We start from the raw sequence: 17157 nt of genomic DNA on the forward strand, positions 1-17157 counted from the left end.
TGAATCACAGGAAAAGAATTTCTTAGGACAGTATACTTCTCAATCATTAAAGGTATAATTAATAGAAATAGAAGACATTAATTTAATGAAAAATTTTTTTAGGAATGGGATGACATTTTAAGATCTTATGAAAGAAAGAATCTTCATTTAGGTACGAACTTACTAAGGAGAGAATAATAAATAATATATTTTTATTTGTACAGCTGAGGGAGCACAAGTCATGAGTCGTTTGGTTAATTATGAAGTTGCATCACTAAAGAGACAAATAGCACGCTACCAGCAGCAACAAAAAGTTAATTTTCTTTTCCCCTCTCTTTCCTTTGCTGTGCCCCTTCATTCTTCAGGAGTCAACACGTAAAGCTAATGACAGTCAGACCAATGCTCGTTCCTTGAAGATCAAGTTTGAGGAGCAGTGCCAAGAATTTGGGATTGAGGTATGTGAGATATTATGTACTTTGTTTTTGTTCATTTTCCTTATTGATGACTATGTATATGCTCTATAACTTTTGGCTTCTATTATTGTTATTAATTTAGCACAAGAAGTTGTAGGCGTAGATTGTTTGTATCGTCATGCCGCATGTTCTTGTTGTCAATACTTTAATATATGAATTTTTATTATAACAATAACAAATACATGTAACACATAGCAGTCACATTGAGTTCAGTCATTTCTCTAATGAATAAAAGGACAGCTGTTTCAAGGCCCTGGTGAGCCCCTTAAGCTAGCTGATTTTCATTAGTGGGTGTTGGTGATATAGTTGGAACACTTGAAGATTGAGGAGTTTCCTCCTGTGTACTGCTGCTTGATATCATCATGCTGATCACCTCAGTGCTAGATATAGTCACATCAGATGATGATGAGCTCATTTCTGTTATAGAAGAAGGGCTAGGTGCTAATGGGACACACTGTGCAATTGATTTACTCTTTGATTTTGAGTGGGTGTGAGTATGCCGTCTCTTCTTCCCACATGTTGACACACGACAGATCTGACCGACAGGACACGTCAACTCGTCACAAGTACGTGGGGCCCTGCAGCGAATCTCATGCTTCCTTTCCTCGCATACAAGCCCAGTGGGGCACGTGCTGTTGGTGCAGCGTGCTATACAGGTTGCTAGTGTCCTCCTGGAGTGTGATCTCTTACCTCGTCCTAGTCCTAAAACCATCCTAAGGAATTTAGTATAAATTCGTCCTCTTCTAGCTATTCCCTCGACACAACTTGCTCCTTCACCACAGTTCACTCCGGTACATGTGTTAGCTGTACATAGACCGTATCTCCTCCTACCAGTACAGGCTGTGTTTAAAGGGCAGGTCGTTGGATCACAGCGACGTGGGTACTTACACTTAGCATATGATGATAGTCCTGATCCTTTTGTCTTGCATTCAAGGAAACTAGGACATGTGACGTTATCACAACTAATGCGACACTTCACTTTATTTCGCTTCCCTGGAGTTTTAGGCCGGCCTGAAGCAACACACTGGAAGCCAGTTGGACACTCGAGTTGGTCGCAGGTTTCAGCATAAGTACATCGCTCCTTTGTCCCCTTGCTATTGAGGCCACATATCTTACCAGGACAGCAGGTTCTAGTACCACACACTTCTAACTGAGCACTAACAGTAACAGCTAGTACAATGAACTGGAGTAGCAATAGTAGACTCATTGAAGACATTTTGCTTGTAGAGAAAGGAATAATTACATGATTTTTTTGCTTCTGTCCCTTCCTTTATATACTCTCAGATCTGCTTCCTTCTTTAGTTGAGTGTTTGACGGAGGTAACAAGGCGTGTTCTACTATTACATTCCTATTTTATTGTAGCATGTCACATATTAACTAATTGTTTGCAATCAAGCAATTATTTGACAAACATTGTAATAAAGTTTGGCTACAAATAATGTAGACTTGGTCTTATTAAGTATGGTTGTATGTATAGGTACAGTGCCAAAGTCTTATATGCTTTTAATTACATGCTTTAGTAGGGCCTGCCTTGTTTGCAGTACGTGTTATGCTGTTTCTGATGAGAATGTGGCAATGCCTTTAATTGGTTTTGGCTCTACAGTTTATCATTTATTCTATTTTAGGGTAAAGATGTACACAGTGAACTCACTCAAGTTTTATCAACTCAGCTACCTGTTCTGTTCACTCAAGTTGAATCTCTTGTAGTTCACGTGCAATCAGCTCTTGAGTATTATCAGACATTCAGAGAGTCCACTGTCTCAAGGTGCTGTACCAATTTCATGTACATGTACCCGGTACATTCATATTATGTGTGTTAAGGTAGTTGTTGTAATTGATGGTTACTTGCTATAGCCAATGATTATTTGACATAAGATCTATTAGAGTGACATGCAGTTATGTACATGTAATTCTTTCACTTTTACACTGTGTAACATACCATACATTATATATTGTGTGTATAAGTATTGTTTTTTATATTGTTCAAGTTGTTCTCTGTCTCTTTGTGTAGTGAGTCCCAAGTGTTGAGTTTGTTATCATTCTTTATTAAAAATGGCAATGTCACTGTTTATGAATGGAAGAATGGAATCCCTCCTCCTTTATCTACTGATCCTGTAAGTAAAATGAATCTTGGAGCAACTTTAAAAATTCATAAAAAATTCAAACTTGATTGGAAAAAGTTCAAACTTTCTACACAGCATTAAAATATTTATATGCATCAGAAAATATTATAAAATCGAGAATTCTCTCGGTGCAATTTTTGAAAAGATGCCCATTGCCTTTACTCAACAATGCATGTGTACTCTAACTGCTGTACATTATAATTGTATTTCATTTCTTTGTACACAGAATGTCAAGACTGAGCCAGAGTCTTCTCCTTCTGATAACAATGGAGAGTTAGAGATAGACTGGGGGGACCTGGGAGGGATAGGAGAAGGAGGAGAGCCTAGTGGGGACATTGATTTCGGTGATGGTGACATTGATTATGACATATCATTGGAACAAGTTGATCTAACTGGTATCACTATTGAAGATGGAGGCAACTCGTGTAAGGGACAGATAGAAAGTGTATTGATTTATAGTCATAACATTGCTTCAGTTATAACTACTGTAGGAAATGATAGTTATCGTAATAGTAGTAATGTGTTATTTCATCTATTGTTTAATAGTAGGTACAGTCTCACAGTATCCAACTGTACTTGAGGATTTTAATACACGTAACATGCTGCTGGATGATTTAATGGAGTTATTTGAATTCACTAAGCAAAGGATCAACGAAACAGTAGGAAGAGGAGAAGGAGGAGGAGGAGGAGGTTTCGTCCTTCAGGTGGACCTCCCCTCGTCAGTTCAAGGCTATTCTAGTAAAGATATTGAGGAAATGTCATGTAACGTGTCATCAGTAATTGATTCACTGACCAACAAGAAATCACAACAACTCTTACTGATGCTAGGGTCACAAAGGTATGGTCTACTTGTACAAGTATATAGTGTATTGAGAACAGACATGAAGTGGCTGTTATATAGTGATTATGGAGCTAGTATGCATGTATGGATGTGCCAACACAAATGATATACTACTGTTAGTACATAGAGTAGTATAGTTTAGTCTAAATGTGGTTTAATTGTGTCAAGGTGTGTCCTTGATTGATATTTCAGTTTGGCAACAACAACATTTGAATAGGCACAATAGTAATTATTACTCGGTCCATTTTATCCAGCGATATATGCATACTTGGAGCAGCTGTTGAATATTTACTTAATTTTTGGCATAATTATGTTAAAGAACCTTATTTGTCATCATGACACACACAATACATCCCCGCTCCATCCAACTACAGATCCTTAATTTGCCTTACTATAGTGATTAAACTAGTCTAGTCTGCATGTTACGTGAACTATATTTTAACCTTTTTTAGTTATCTGGATAGACTTTCCTCTCAATTGATACGTCAGCAAGAGCTAAGTCGGAGAGCCAGTTCATTAGTGAGTGAGTATACATACAAGATAAAGGAGGCAAGTGAACTCCAGACAGAGTGTGAAGGATCTCTGTCACTCTTAGTAGCAGATGTTAAGAAAATAAAGATTATGGTACATGCACACTTGTTGTTGATTAATCATTATTCAGTTTTGTTTTCTTTGTCTTAGGTTTCAAAAGAAATATCAAAGAAGTATAATGATAGGATTGTTAATATCACTGGCGATATAAATCAGCTATTTTGAATACTTTTTGTAGTCTCTGTTTTATAAATCTTTCTCAATTATAATTAAATTAAAGAGATAATGGCTGTCTCCTTGCTGTTAGTCTATTGTGCAGGACTGCAAAGTGAGTAAATTGCTGCAATTTGCAAGCGTGGGCGTTGCATGCTGCCAATTGGGTTTGGCCTCCTTTATCTCATTAACAGCAAAGGAGCGATCATGGAGGTCCCGTCTACTCAAATTCTTGTAAGTTATGCCTTCTCTCCTTAGTCTATTCTCACCTCTTCCTTCCTTTCTTTCTCTCTCAGATAATTGGAGGTGCCATTGCTGTTGGTCTTGCTCTTATTATATATAAAACTCTAAGTGGGTCGTCTTCAACTAGATCAGGTCCACCACCAGAGGCTCCTCTCAAGGGCCCCGTGGCTCTGGACTCCGAGAACAAGATTCCATTCAAACTGATCAGCAAACAGATAATCACTCATGATACAAGGAAGTTCCGTTTTGCTTTGCAGTCAGATAAACATGTTCTAGGACTCCCTATTGGTAAGAGAGGGAGATTGAGAGGGGGAGAGAGGACGTGTGAATGTGTACAAATACCCTGGTGAATAAGCAGGATTATTATTGTTGTACGTGTGTTTAAGATCAACAGTAATCATTCAACCAAGAACACTTAGTGTTTGCATTATGCATAATATAGTCTTCTGTTATTTTGATTCAGCCAATCAGATTGTGTAAAAATCACTTAACTGACACCTCTCAGCCTTAGCATAGAGTCACTTTATTCCAGCTATGGTACTACATTATCATGCAGCTGCTAACTGGTTTTAAAATGATCCATTGAGTTATATAATAACCTAATAGGTAACCACATGTATCTCAGTGCCCGTATCAATGGTGAGCTTGTAGTACGTCCTTATACACCTGTCACCTCTAATGACGAACTGGGACACTTTGACCTCATTATTAAGGTTGTTCCCCTTGTTCCCATGGTAATACGGTCTTTGTCCTCCAGGTATACAAGGCTGGGGTTCACCCACGCTTTCCTGATGGGGGCAAGATGTCGCAATATTTGGATTCGCTGGAAATAGGTGACACCGTTGACGTGAGGGGACCAGAGGGAAAGGTATCCTATGCTGGAAGAGGTAAGGACATACATGTACTTATTAAGAATGGATTGGTGCTTTTAAAATGACAAATGATAAGGTTTTTATACTATAGACTGTGGTACCATTAAAAACCTATTTTTAACAAAGAAAGGCTATTAGTTATGACTATATTCCCTAAAAATGAATTATGTATACAATAATTACTACCGTGATAGTATTTTTATAGTAGACATATCATATTTTCATGCAATATCATCATGTGTGTCACTGGTATAATTATAATCTATTAGGTTACTTCAAAGTGCGCAAGACTAATGATTTCTGTTATGCTAAAAACGTAGGACTAATTGCTGGAGGAACTGGTATAATAATAATAATAATGATAATAATAATAATAATGATGATAATAATAATAATAATGATAATAATAATAATAATGATGATAATAATAATAATAATGATAATAATAATAATAATGATGATAATAATAATAATAATAATAAATTAATTTATAATAATGATAGGTATTACGCCAATGCTGCAGATTATCAAGGCCATACTAAAGGATCCTGAAGATAAGACTAAAGTCTCCCTCCTCTTTGCTAATCAAACACAAGATGACATCCTTGTACGCTCTGAACTGGAATGGCTTGCAAAGCAACACAAGAACTTCACACTGTGGTACACGTTAGACAAATCACCAGATGGTATAATGATAATGATAATAATTATTGTGTTACAACTATCTTATGTTAGGTTGGCCGTACAGCACTGGTTTCATTAATGATGAAATGATATCTCGTCACTTGCCTCCACCAAATAAAGACACATTGATCTTGATGTGTGGGCCACCGCCTATGATCAAGTTTGCTTGTCTTCCTAATTTGGAAAAACTTAAATACACAGAGAAAATGTACATTGCATTTTAGAGTGAGAGAAGAGAAAGTGAGAAAAGTGGTGTTGTGTTTATTAGATTTTTAATGGTAAAGTTACCACCAAACTCCTCCCCCTTGAATTTTAAGGCATACCTCCTGCGCATGCGCATTAGAAGTATTAAAATCAAGGTGGATCTAGTTATTAAGAAAGTTGTGGGCGTGGCATCACCTGATCATACGCCCCGCCTACCTTACGTGTATCTCTCAATCCCATTCAAGTGAATCAACTCTTCTTCTCCCTCTTTCTTTCGTAATGGCCACTGCTGAAGTAGCCCAACTCCCTTTCTCTGCCACGTCATTGGAGAATGCCAGAAAGGCCAAAGTCTCTACACAGAATTTTTATGAGAATTTGCTGATACAAGACAGGGACAGAACAAACAGGTTTGTAATGTTATTCATGTTGTTATTCCTATTTACATTCTTTGTAGATGGAAGAAATTAGAACAATCAATGTCAGAGTTAGAGCTAGCGGACGAAGAAGTGAGAGTTTATTAATAATCAAATTAATAATTTATATTTCTCTCAGAGGGAAGAGAGAAGGAAGCAGCACGCTCAGAAAGAGACCCAATTTCTAAGACTCAGACGTTCAAGACTCGGAAAGAAAGACTTTAAACGTCTTAAGATAATAGGACGAGGAGCGTTTGGTGAAGTGGTGCTGGTACAGAAGATTGACACCGGCCATGTGTATGCTATGAAAGTGCTGAGAAAGTCTGACATGGTCGAGAAAGAACAGGTAGAACATGAATATTTGAAGTCCTCTCTTTTAACACACACACACACATGTTGTGTTCAACATTGTTTATTAAATATTTTCTCCCTCCCCCCTCTCTCTCCCTCAGATAGCACATGCTCGTGCTGAGAGAGATATTCTTGTAGAGGCTGACAATCCCTGGGTAGTGAAGATGTACTATTCATTTCAAGATGCTATCAACCTCTACTTCATAATGGAGTTTCTTCCAGGAGGTAGTGATGATAATAATAACTTGAAAATGAAATGTGATACCTGTGCCAAAATTAGTAGAGCCATTCCCCCCCCAAAACACATCAAAAACACTTTAAAGTTTAATTCCTGTCCTAATTTACATGTACATGTATCGTTTCCAAGGTGATATGATGACATTGCTGATGAAGAAAGACATTCTCTCTGAGGACGTCACTCGGTTCTACATAGCAGAGTCTATTCTTGCTGTAGACTCCATACATAAAATGAGTTTCATTCATCGAGACATAAAACCAGACAATCTCCTACTGGATAGTAGGGTGAGTAGGTGTGGTTAATTGGTGGGTGTGGTTGATGTATTATCTGTACAGGGTCACATCAAATTGTCTGATTTTGGCTTGTGTACTGGGTTAAAGATTGCACACAGAACTGAGTTTTACAGAGACTTGAGTAACGTTGATCTTTGTAAGTCCTTTGTGTAGCATACTATCTTTTATCATCATTTCTTCTACCAGCTGATCCTCAAGATTCTCGCCGTTTCTCACAGACATGGAAAAAGACTAGGAGAGACAGAGTAACCTCTTAATTGTTAATAAATTACTTTATTAATTATTCATTAGGCTTTTTCTACAGTGGGTACTCCGGACTATATAGCTCCTGAGGTTTTCATGCAAACTGGTTACACCCACTTGTGTGATTATTGGTCTCTTGGGGTCATCATGTACGAAATGTTAATGGGTCAGTGGTGACAATCATGCGATAGTCATGTGATGTTGTATCTCTTTGTAGGGTTTCCTCCCTTCTGTTCTGAAAAACCTCAAGGTATTTTATTATCATATTGTTATCCTAATTATTATTATCAATTAGATACTTACCGTAAGATTATGAATTGGCGACAACATTTAATATTTTCACCGGAACTCCCCACGATTTCAAAAGACGCTGAAAGCTTGATTAGAAGGTACACCACTAATGTATTGTGCCTATACTGAGCTAAAAACTGCTATTACACTATACCCAAAATATTTTGTGTAATACACCGTTACTTCATTCTCCTTCGCCGGCCCTTTTTAGCTTACTTTGCGACTCACAGCACAGACTGGGACAAGATGTGGAAGAAATAAAACGACAACCTTTCTTTAGAGGAACTGATTGGGACCACATCCGGTGAGTTTAATATTCTGTGGGTGGGATTTTTTGTTTATTGCTATAGCGACCGACCGGCCTCTATACCGGTCCATGTGAAGCACATGGCCGACACGTCAAATTTTGATGATTTTGAGGAGCTCGAGCATCAAAAAGGTATAATTATAATGATGTGGATCAACATGAACCTTCTTCTCTTTTCAGATCATGAGGAAAGCGAGAGCGATTCCAAGGACTGGGTATTTCAAAACTTCACCTTCAAAAGGTTCGAGGGCTTAACTCAACGAGGCCACGTTCGTCTTTGAAGTAACGCTCATTATATATCATATCATATCATATTATCATTATTATTATTGTTATTATTATTATTGTTTTTGTTTTTGTTGATGTTGTTGTTGGTGTGTTTTATTTTTAGAATTAGCCAAAATTCTATCCTTACAAATTGAAGCCACACCTCCATTCATTAATAAAACCACACCTCCTTTTAAAACCACACCCATTCCTTAATGGTCAATATTCATAGCAATAAGGAGGGGGAAGGGTAGCAGGTACAGCAGCATCAATGTGTGTGTGTGTGTGTGCATTACTAAAGGAATAATGTTGTAGCTGCAGCTAATAATGTTCATGTAATAGTTAGTTTTTCTTTGAGGCAGTAGGACATCCAGTTTCACATCCAATGTACGCCAACTCGTTATCATGTTCATAACCTGGGGGCAGACCTCCTATTTTATCCTTTGAGGCTCTAATTATAGGAGGAACAGTTAAGTAATAACTTCTTTTAGATTATCTCACATGCTCTTGATGAACACTTCCATGTCTGCTGGGGGAACATCGTCACACCTGCTCAGGATTGATGCAACAACACCAGCCTATGCCAATATAAATATTAATTATTATTGCATGTATAATTATTGTTATTATTTATCATACTGTTGCTTACAACATGAGGTGAAGCCATGGATGTTCCGGAATATGTTGCAGTTGCTGTATCACTGGCTCCACTGGCTGCTATAATGTTGACACCCTGTAAAGGATATTGTGTGACATCATTTTAGAAACCATGCTCTCAGTCAGGTATATATGCATGCATTATTTTACTACAGCTTACAGGAGCAAAGATTGCAACACATTCTCCAAAATTGGTGAAGTAAGCTGCTTGATCATCTATATCAGTGGCTCCTACAGTAGTCCTGCATGAGTGCAGTATTCATATATCTTTAATTATTAATATTTTACACTTACACTCCATTGGCTCTAGCTGGTGAGCGGAGGCAAGCGTCTTGGAATTCATTTCCAGCAGCAACAACCATGTGTACACCTTCATCTACTGCCTCATTCACTGCATCATCAAGAAGTTGGCTAGCAGGACCACCTAAGGACATACTACAGGATAATAATGAAGGAGCTTGCAGACACAGTTAAACCTTACTTTGCAACAACTTTACGTGAAGGATTGCTTCTCTTCTCGTTTGTAGTGTATACTACACCAGCAACCACTTGCCTATTGTGTTCATGTGTATTAGTATATACATACTGTAACTCAAGTCAACTTACTCATACGAACCACTTCCTCCATCACTCAATACTTTAACCGGATATATTGTTGCTTTTTTGGCTACACCATAAGTTGTTCCAGCAGCAGTACTGCCAACATGAGTACCATGACCATTAGCATCAAATCCAGTTGCAGGTATGCAGTCAAGACTAGTATAACAATCAACACCTAATTCTGCACGACCTCCATAGTCAACATGACCGACACGAGTTCCACTGAAGTGAGAAATAAAGTCAGTATAAATAATGTACAAATGTACTTACGTGTCAATGATGTAAATATAGACGTCTTCACCAACTAAAATATGATAATAACGATAATATACATGTGTATTTTATGTTTGGATGCTTACTTCCATCACTCTCATATCTGTAAGGATCATTAGGAGTATAAGCATCCTCCTTAGATATTCTAGCCAGTCCCTGTACGTTATATATAGTATTGTGTTTAGCTCAGCATTTCATCATTATTGTCTTACCCAAGTTACTTCAGGTTGTTCCTCACATGCTTTCTCAACTTTAGTTCCCTGTTGTTATTCATAGCTAATGGTACATGCAATGTATGTTAACTCACTGTTGCATGGAGTATCTATTAAAAACAAAGAGTTGCATTATAATAAATTAATGTAGCATGGCACTTACTCCATTCCTTTCAACATATCGGACCTCAGGCATCATCCTGATCTCTTCCAGTGCACTACACAGTAATACAGAGAAGGGAATTAATGAAAGGAGATGAGAGGTATAAAGTTCACTCACTCATCATCAATGTTGGCGGAATATGCAACAAGTGAAGTGAGCCTGAAATGATGTCTGACTGTTACGCTCTTACCAAAAACAGCCACTTTTTCAAGATGTTTCTTGACTGCAGAGAGTGAGAGAAGGAAAGAGAATACATGACAATAATGGACACAATGAGGAGACCACACAAGTGCACAATAGCCTGTGATTACATTAGGGTTATTCATCTGATACCTAACCTTATTTGTAAAGTGCAAAGTAATTCATAAAGTATGAAATAGTAATTAATTGCTGACATGTATTATACGTAACCTCAAGCAATATTTGCTATTCTGCATTAACTTTTGCAGACCATGCATATCATGTCATAATGTTTTACAGCATAACACTGAAATTATAGACTGAACGGATTTCTACTTGTATATAATACGGGTATATGCATGTTGTGGTTGTAAGGGATGCATCTGCGTAATTTAATTAGCATGTCTAAAAAGCATAAGCATAAAACAGTTTATTATGCATGTGTGTGTATAATATATATATATGCACCTTCGCTTTCTGGAAGTTTCTTTTGGAATACTACAATGTAGTCTCCCTCTTTAGCACCATTTCCATCACCATAGAGAGGAGCTGCACATCAAGTTCATGAAAGAGATGAATACATAAGCACATGTATACATATTGTTCACTGACCTTTCTTTGTGAAAACAGCTGCTGTAGCAACAGCAATGAGAGCTGCAATGACAAGGAATGTCTTCATTTTGGAGTAGGTACAAAAAACTGATGAACAATAGGATCAGTCAGAGTCCACAGTATAATGACACTAGCTAAGGGCAGGCAGAGTAAAGACTTCTTATGTAATGTTATACAGAGATCACACCATATACCACTCCTGCTAGACCTCCCTCTTATTAGTAAGTATATACATTACCATGAATACTCTCATTGTTTCCTTAATATTCACATTATTCATGATATCTACATGCAATCAGCACTGATTACTCTGCATTTATTACAACTCAACAATATAAAGAAATGCATTATTAAACATTACATAACATCAAAATTGTCAATATAGACTGTTCTCAATTGCTGCATTCTTTGTAGAGCAGAATATTTGGAGTGTTGTAAGGAACTCCTTCAACAGCATTATAAGCACCACTGTATAATAATAATAATAATAATAATAATAATAATACAAAAAGTAACTATGATGCATGGTTATTGTCTTTCACACTCTCTTTGTCTTACATTTTTTGAAGATATTGCTTCATTTCAGATGGTGAGTAATCAGTGCAGGACAGAATCTTAGCAACCACACCAGCCTTTGAGAAATGAACAAGTATAAAGTATAATTTAATTTATTTTTAAGCATACCACGTGAGGAGCTGCCATTGAAGTACCTAAACAACAAAAAAATAAACAACAACAACATAATCAATGATAGTCTTACCACTGAGACTAGCTGATCCTCCATTAAGCCATGTAGATGATATATACACACCCTAACATGTATATAATACCAGCATAATGAAACATAAAGTAATAATGAATAGCTTACAGGGGCAATGATGTCAACACATGTGCCATAGTTACTGAAATATGCAAAATCATTAGCACTATCACTAGCAGCTACTGTAATACTGAAAGAAGTAGGAATTAAGTCACATCCATGTATATGTGTTCTTGTACATACCCGTATTGTGTTGATGCTGGCGAGCGATAACATGCATCAGTTAATTCATTGCCAGCTGCTACCACCATATGAACACCCTATAAAGATTAATAAACAAGGAGAGAACAATAATAGTGATTCACTAACTGCTGAGACTGCAGCATCTACAGCTTCGTTAAGAGTACTGGAGTAACCACCTCCTAATGACAAACTATAGCAATAAAGAAGAGAGGGGAGGGAGAGAGAGTGACTGTTAATTGAAATCTTTACTTACTTTGCAACTGATTTTCTTCCTCTGCTTTGATGCTGCTCTGCAACCCAGCTGATACCAGACACAACACCACTATGTATGAGTACATACACACAATAAAAACACAATAGCAACAAAAGAGCAACAAAAGAAGACATTAATTGCAAGTCCTAAGTTCCTAACCTCACATATCCAGATCCATCAGCATCTAAGACTCTCACAGCAACTGAAGTTGCTTTCTTTGCTAATCCCCAAGTACTGGACATTACAGTTCCAGCACAATGGGTCCCGTGTCCATTTAGATCGGTACCTGGAGAATTACCAGAATCAACAAAATCACTGCCCCACTCTGAGCGCCCATCAAAATCAGAATGATACACTTCGATACCACTGGATACAATAATAATAAATCATAATAATAATAAATAGTGTATCACTTACGTATCAATAATGTATACATCTACTCCACTTCCGGCACCTATGATGAATGAATGAAATTAATGGAAACATTGCTGCATGATCATATAAGGTAGTGACCATATAAGGTATTGACCATATAAGGTATTGATCATATAAGGTAGTGACCATATAAGGTAGTGACCATATAAGGTATTGATCATATAAGGTAGTGACCATATAAGGTATTGATCATATAAGGTATTGACCATATAAGGTATTGATCATACAAGGTATAATGCTTACAGTTTGGATTATAATAGTAACTAGATGAGGACATGTCCTGTGAGCAAGTACGCACCAATCCCTGCAAAAATACGATGGCTGATAATAATGTAATAATAATAACCACATTACCCATGTGGCTCCAGACTGTTCAGTACAAGAATCAAGTGTCTTTACAACCTGTCATACAAGTAATGCAGTAATGCAAGCAGTAATGTGGTCATGCAATAAATGAAGTTAGTTACGGATACAAGAAATGCATTATAACAGTATTGCACATACAATAAATGCGGATACAGTAAAATGAGTGCTTACCTGATCAGCTTCAATGTACTTCACTTCTTTTAACTGACGTACATGTTCAAGAGCTCTACATGTAAGAGAGAGGTCATAATGCAATCCAATAAGAGAGAGGATATGTACGTACTTTTCCTCAAGTGATGCTGAATAACCTTTAAATGATCCGATCTCAAATTTGCTAACAGTTCCAGCTGAAGTTTTATTCAAATAACTGAGCATCAAAGAGAGGTCTTCATGGTGAGTTTTAACTATTATATACCAGATACACATATAGTTAATTGATTTAATGTTAATATGCAACAATACTTTCACTGTCCAGAGTATCTTCATTGAAAACAACAATATAGTGCCCATTAACTGCTGTGTTCAGGTGAGAGCCATACAAAGGAGCTGCAGTATAGAATCACGAATATATGATATTAAACTTTGAAAATAAACCTTTCTTCCTTGCAGTAAATGCATTCGCAGATACAAAGAGAATAAAGATAACTGCTGCTGCTCCAAGACTCATATTGCTGTCTATCCTTTCTGAGCAGCAAAGCAACAAAAGGTAAAGTGAAAATCATCACAACAGGCTTTTATATTCAAGCTGTGATAAACCACGCCCATGTTTCAAAATGGCTGCTATCTGAAGTGAATCATGTGATGGCTAGTCCAGAGAAAGAAGGCGAAGAGCAAGACATATGGAGAGGATTGGTCCAGGTACAAGACGGGGCACCTCTCTTCTCTCCCATTTCAAACTCAGCTAGGATAAAGGTATATAGCAACTGGAGCAATAGTTGTGTTTGTGACACACCCACCTTTATTATAAACTCTCTCCCTCTTTTAGTTCACATGTATAGCTGTATCTCCTACTCATGTCGCATTGGGTGCTAATTCAGGTGGTGTCTATTGTTTTAATGGAGACAATCACCAATTCACTGGTCGACTCTTAGCAAATAGAGTAAGATAAGGCCACTCAGTCTTGTTGCATGAACCCTCTTCCTCCCCCTCTCTCTCTTTAGGAGGGCAGTATATCTTTAATGAAGTTCTCTCCTGATCATTCTCTACTTGCTGTTGTGGCAGGAGGTCATAATGTTTGCTTCTGGGAGCATAACCTTCTCAACGGCAGCATTGAAGCTAAAGTAAGCTATGTTATCACGCCTCCATTTAACAGACAGCACCTAGTATACCAATTACAGTATACAATATACAAATCTCCTTGTACCAAAGTGTTCATTACATAAAGGCTTCATTGTATTATTACTGTTCCTATTTCTATTGTCATTTTTAGAAGTTTTATGTTTCCTCCGTATTAAAAGACTCATCAGTTACAGACATGGTGTGGGATAAGAGAGGTACTCGATTGTTTTATGGTGACGATCAGGGAAGGATCGTAATAGCTTTTGTCCCGAGGGTAAGAATGGGCTTGTTTAAGAGGTTGAGATCCTATCACATTTTATATTCATTATAGTTTACTCGTAAATTTGCTGGGAGTTCGTTGTTCAAAAGAATCGACGAAATTTTGTGTTTTGAGAAAGCTCCAATATTCCAGCTGGTACAATAAATAGTAAATGAATTAATTGATTGATTGATTAATTAGGATATGTATAATGACCTGTTGTTAGTGTCAAGCAAGGAACGTTGTTTTTTATTAAAATTACAAGGGTAGGCATTAATACATGTAATTTATACTATTAATATGTAATAGGGAAAGTATTGAATCACTTATATTAGTTGGCAAGAAGGCAATCAGGTTAGTAGTTTATTTATTTATTTATTTATTTATTTATTTATTATTATAAGGAATGGGTTGTATGGTGCTTGTTTTTACCCACGTACCAGTGGAGAGGAAGGAGGGGGACAGCCCCCTATAGTGTACTCTGCAAGACCCAAGGGGAGACTATGGGCAGTAAGTGGGTGGAGCTGGCCGCACCTCTTTTAATTAATTAATAGGCTAATGTCAATGGTGATGTCATCTCTACTGTGAAACCACTGGATTTTGCTGTGTCAGCATCTTCTTCATCCATCATTAATATTAACTCCGACTCTCTTCCTTTGGCCACTCCTACAAAGCCACTCCCTTCTCTTAATTATTGTCGTCTTGGTCTGCTTAATCAGCATTATTTAGTAACGTGGCATAAGGACTTCCTACTTGTTCAAGTTTTCAAAGATTCGTCATACTATGTGAAAGAATGGACAGTAGAGTTTAAAGATATTGACGACATAGTTTTTACTGGAAATAAAGTAATATTAATGGTTACTAATAGTCATTAACCTTTTTCTAGATTTATTTATTACACGGTGGCTGTCAAACTGTTACATGTCTCACTTACCTTTCACTCAACGAGTTAATGAATAAAATAATCAATTTAAAAAATACCACTTTACTAAAAGAAGTAAGAGAGAGAGAGAGAGGGACAATAGTCATTAGTAGCAGCTGTTCATAATTACTTGTTTCTGTGTCTGCCTTATAGTATTGTGTCTAATTGAAACTTACAATCTGTGAACATCAGCAGTGCCCCACACACACACACACACTCGTCTCTCCCTGTATGCACGCCTTATCTGTTAGTATACCACCTTGTTTGCTAAATTGAGATTTCAATCACAAAAGACTCTAAAAAATACATTGATATCTTCCCCTTTCTCTCTCCCTCTTCAGATTCTAGTCCAATACAACAGTTTACTACGAGCTCAAGTTTCCCTGGACACACTAACAACTGCAAAGAAGTGTTTGTTGGAGTCAGGGCAGTCATTACCAAATGAAGTACAGGAACTGTTGATGGATGATGAAGATAAACCACAGGAAGTAGAATCGATGAATGAAAAAGAGAAATGCGAACCAGCAACAAGCAATGGAGTTGAACCACCTGCTGAAGTAAAGGAAGACACTAGTTTATTTAATATGGAGGATGATAACGGAGACTCTGTGGCCCCTCCCCCTTCAACCACACCTCCTCCAGAAGAACGAATACCATTAAACGAAGAAGTAGCCCCTCCTACTGATAGACTACTATCTCAATCTTTACCTGAAGACATAGCTACTCACACACCCACTAATGATACGATTGGTCACAGTCTACCGCAATTACCAGGCCACGCCCATCAATTGCCTAACCCCGCCCACCAATTACCTGATTCCATCCAACAGCCAGTGGTAAAGTCTCCGCCCACTACCTCGTTACCGGTGTCCAGTGTCTCCCCTAGTGATGCATTACCGCTGATTACTCGAATGGGAAGCATAAAGACTAGTAATGATGATGAGCCAGTAGTAGTTAGGAAGAAAAGAGGAAGCAGTGGAAAGAAGAAAAGGAGAGGATCAGCCGGTAATTAATGAAAAGGAGAGGCTTCTTTATTTTTATAATTTTTTCTGATGCATGTACACGTACTTATTTTGGGTAGAAAGTTTGAGCTGATTCCGATCAAAATTGGATTTTTACAAGTTTTTAAAGTTGCTCAAAGATTGGGTCTACTATAAAATGACTAAGAGAGAAATCTCCAGTTTCTGATGTACATGTATATATACATGTACTTATTATTAGTAGTAGTAGTATTAAAATTTGTATTTTTTAGATTCAGGAACAATAAACAGGTCTTCCTCAATGATAAGTCAGTTAAGTTTAGATGATATAATGGAAGGACAGATATCCACCATCATATCTCCCACTCACTCTCAGCTATCATCAGCTGTGCTCTGCC

The 17157-nt window shown here is 37.3% G+C and overlaps 6 protein-coding genes across 6 annotated transcripts in view; 4 read left to right on the forward strand and 2 right to left on the reverse strand.

The window, feature by feature from the left end:
- Positions 1–6: 6 nt before the first annotated feature.
- Positions 7–4249, forward strand: LOC105311990 (CDK5 regulatory subunit-associated protein 3-like). Its single transcript, XM_019994129.1, has 10 exons — positions 7–52; positions 103–151; positions 204–292; positions 345–434; positions 2078–2217; positions 2464–2566; positions 2802–3000; positions 3122–3413; positions 3869–4040; positions 4098–4249. The coding sequence occupies exons 3-10, from the start codon at positions 221–223 to the stop codon at positions 4170–4172; spliced, it is 1143 nt and encodes a 380-aa protein (XP_019849688.1). The 5' UTR covers positions 7–52; positions 103–151; positions 204–220; the 3' UTR covers positions 4173–4249.
- A 41-nt stretch (positions 4250–4290) lies between these two features.
- Positions 4291–6269, forward strand: LOC100641670 (NADH-cytochrome b5 reductase 3-like). The gene is made up of 7 exons (XM_003384844.3): positions 4291–4394; positions 4457–4691; positions 5010–5116; positions 5161–5290; positions 5545–5616; positions 5779–5961; positions 6011–6269. Exons 1-7 carry the CDS (start codon positions 4314–4316, stop codon positions 6181–6183), a joined length of 981 nt encoding a protein of 326 aa, XP_003384892.2. The 5' UTR covers positions 4291–4313; the 3' UTR covers positions 6184–6269.
- An 80-nt stretch (positions 6270–6349) lies between these two features.
- LOC100635937 (serine/threonine-protein kinase 38-like) lies at positions 6350–8722 on the forward strand. The gene is made up of 13 exons (XM_003384884.3): positions 6350–6570; positions 6618–6669; positions 6716–6922; positions 7029–7152; positions 7295–7449; positions 7501–7594; positions 7645–7703; positions 7750–7867; positions 7919–7951; positions 7997–8090; positions 8204–8296; positions 8343–8431; positions 8480–8722. Exons 1-13 carry the CDS (start codon positions 6443–6445, stop codon positions 8578–8580), a joined length of 1347 nt encoding a protein of 448 aa, XP_003384932.1. The 5' UTR covers positions 6350–6442; the 3' UTR covers positions 8581–8722.
- A 56-nt stretch (positions 8723–8778) lies between these two features.
- LOC100641796 (proteinase T-like) lies at positions 8779–11424 on the reverse strand. Its single transcript, XM_003384845.3, has 15 exons — positions 11264–11424; positions 11120–11200; positions 10589–10694; positions 10472–10526; positions 10404–10418; positions 10309–10356; positions 10183–10252; positions 10094–10127; positions 9830–10045; positions 9705–9776; positions 9518–9658; positions 9384–9465; positions 9216–9299; positions 9068–9144; positions 8779–9017 (listed from the first exon to the last, which is right to left on the reverse strand). The coding sequence occupies exons 1-15, from the start codon at positions 11328–11330 to the stop codon at positions 8909–8911; spliced, it is 1257 nt and encodes a 418-aa protein (XP_003384893.1). The 5' UTR covers positions 11331–11424; the 3' UTR covers positions 8779–8908.
- A 94-nt stretch (positions 11425–11518) lies between these two features.
- On the reverse strand, positions 11519–14048 carry LOC100636066 (proteinase T-like). Its single transcript, XM_003384885.3, has 16 exons — positions 13915–14048; positions 13783–13866; positions 13604–13724; positions 13492–13546; positions 13309–13356; positions 13198–13258; positions 12937–12973; positions 12679–12885; positions 12520–12588; positions 12393–12456; positions 12267–12343; positions 12132–12213; positions 12024–12075; positions 11948–11973; positions 11822–11895; positions 11519–11731 (listed from the first exon to the last, which is right to left on the reverse strand). The coding sequence occupies exons 1-16, from the start codon at positions 13985–13987 to the stop codon at positions 11656–11658; spliced, it is 1206 nt and encodes a 401-aa protein (XP_003384933.2). The 5' UTR covers positions 13988–14048; the 3' UTR covers positions 11519–11655.
- A 41-nt stretch (positions 14049–14089) lies between these two features.
- Positions 14090–17157, forward strand: part of LOC100636192 (Hermansky-Pudlak syndrome 5 protein-like) — a 3736-nt gene continuing 668 nt past the window's right edge. Inside the window, exons 1-12 of the mRNA XM_019994085.1 lie at positions 14090–14232; positions 14306–14419; positions 14481–14600; positions 14750–14872; positions 14930–15013; positions 15059–15123; positions 15167–15211; positions 15262–15367; positions 15412–15702; positions 15744–15854; positions 16121–16784; positions 17032–17154. Coding sequence (XP_019849644.1) covers positions 14122–14232; positions 14306–14419; positions 14481–14600; positions 14750–14872; positions 14930–15013; positions 15059–15123; positions 15167–15211; positions 15262–15367; positions 15412–15702; positions 15744–15854; positions 16121–16784; positions 17032–17154 — 1957 coding nt within the window. The 5' untranslated portion in view covers positions 14090–14121. The remainder of the gene's footprint in view (positions 14233–14305; positions 14420–14480; positions 14601–14749; positions 14873–14929; positions 15014–15058; positions 15124–15166; positions 15212–15261; positions 15368–15411; positions 15703–15743; positions 15855–16120; positions 16785–17031; positions 17155–17157) is intronic.

Source organism: Amphimedon queenslandica, unplaced genomic scaffold (genome assembly GCF_000090795.2).
Source record: "Amphimedon queenslandica unplaced genomic scaffold, v1.1 AMPQUscaffold_13482, whole genome shotgun sequence".
NCBI lineage: Eukaryota > Metazoa > Porifera > Demospongiae > Haplosclerida > Niphatidae > Amphimedon > Amphimedon queenslandica.

What these genes read in the sequence shown, in the direction of transcription:
- LOC105311990 (XM_019994129.1), top strand. Translation starts at nt 221, where the DNA reads ATGAGTCGTTTGGTTAATTATGAAGTTGCATCACTAAAGAGACAAATA. An exon ending in GCTACCAGCAGCAACAAAAA is followed by an intron (nt 293 to 344) that starts GTTAATTTTCTT and finishes TTCATTCTTCAG; the next exon opens with GAGTCAACACGTAAAGCTAA. An exon ending in TTAAGAAAATAAAGATTATG is followed by an intron (nt 4,041 to 4,097) that starts GTACATGCACAC and finishes TCTTTGTCTTAG; the next exon opens with GTTTCAAAAGAAATATCAAA.
- LOC100641670 (XM_003384844.3), top strand. Translation starts at nt 4,314, where the DNA reads ATGCTGCCAATTGGGTTTGGCCTCCTTTATCTCATTAACAGCAAAGGA. An exon ending in TCCCGTCTACTCAAATTCTT is followed by an intron (nt 4,395 to 4,456) that starts GTAAGTTATGCC and finishes TTTCTCTCTCAG; the next exon opens with ATAATTGGAGGTGCCATTGC. An exon ending in GGTATCCTATGCTGGAAGAG is followed by an intron (nt 5,291 to 5,544) that starts GTAAGGACATAC and finishes ATAATCTATTAG; the next exon opens with GTTACTTCAAAGTGCGCAAG.
- LOC100635937 (XM_003384884.3), top strand. Translation starts at nt 6,443, where the DNA reads ATGGCCACTGCTGAAGTAGCCCAACTCCCTTTCTCTGCCACGTCATTG. An exon ending in AAAAGACTAGGAGAGACAGA is followed by an intron (nt 7,704 to 7,749) that starts GTAACCTCTTAA and finishes ATTATTCATTAG; the next exon opens with GCTTTTTCTACAGTGGGTAC. An exon ending in CTGTTCTGAAAAACCTCAAG is followed by an intron (nt 7,952 to 7,996) that starts GTATTTTATTAT and finishes ATTATCAATTAG; the next exon opens with ATACTTACCGTAAGATTATG.
- LOC100641796 (XM_003384845.3), bottom strand. Translation starts at nt 11,330, where the DNA reads ATGAAGACATTCCTTGTCATTGCAGCTCTCATTGCTGTTGCTACAGCA. An exon ending in AGCTGTTTTCACAAAGAAAG is followed by an intron (nt 11,201 to 11,263) that starts GTCAGTGAACAA and finishes CTTGATGTGCAG; the next exon opens with CTCCTCTCTATGGTGATGGA. An exon ending in AACAACCTGAAGTAACTTGG is followed by an intron (nt 10,253 to 10,308) that starts GTAAGACAATAA and finishes TATAACGTACAG; the next exon opens with GGACTGGCTAGAATATCTAA.
- LOC100636066 (XM_003384885.3), bottom strand. Translation starts at nt 13,987, where the DNA reads ATGAGTCTTGGAGCAGCAGCAGTTATCTTTATTCTCTTTGTATCTGCG. An exon ending in AGATACTCTGGACAGTGAAA is followed by an intron (nt 13,725 to 13,782) that starts GTATTGTTGCAT and finishes GGTATATAATAG; the next exon opens with TTAAAACTCACCATGAAGAC. An exon ending in AGTACATTGAAGCTGATCAG is followed by an intron (nt 13,357 to 13,491) that starts GTAAGCACTCAT and finishes CTTGTATGACAG; the next exon opens with GTTGTAAAGACACTTGATTC.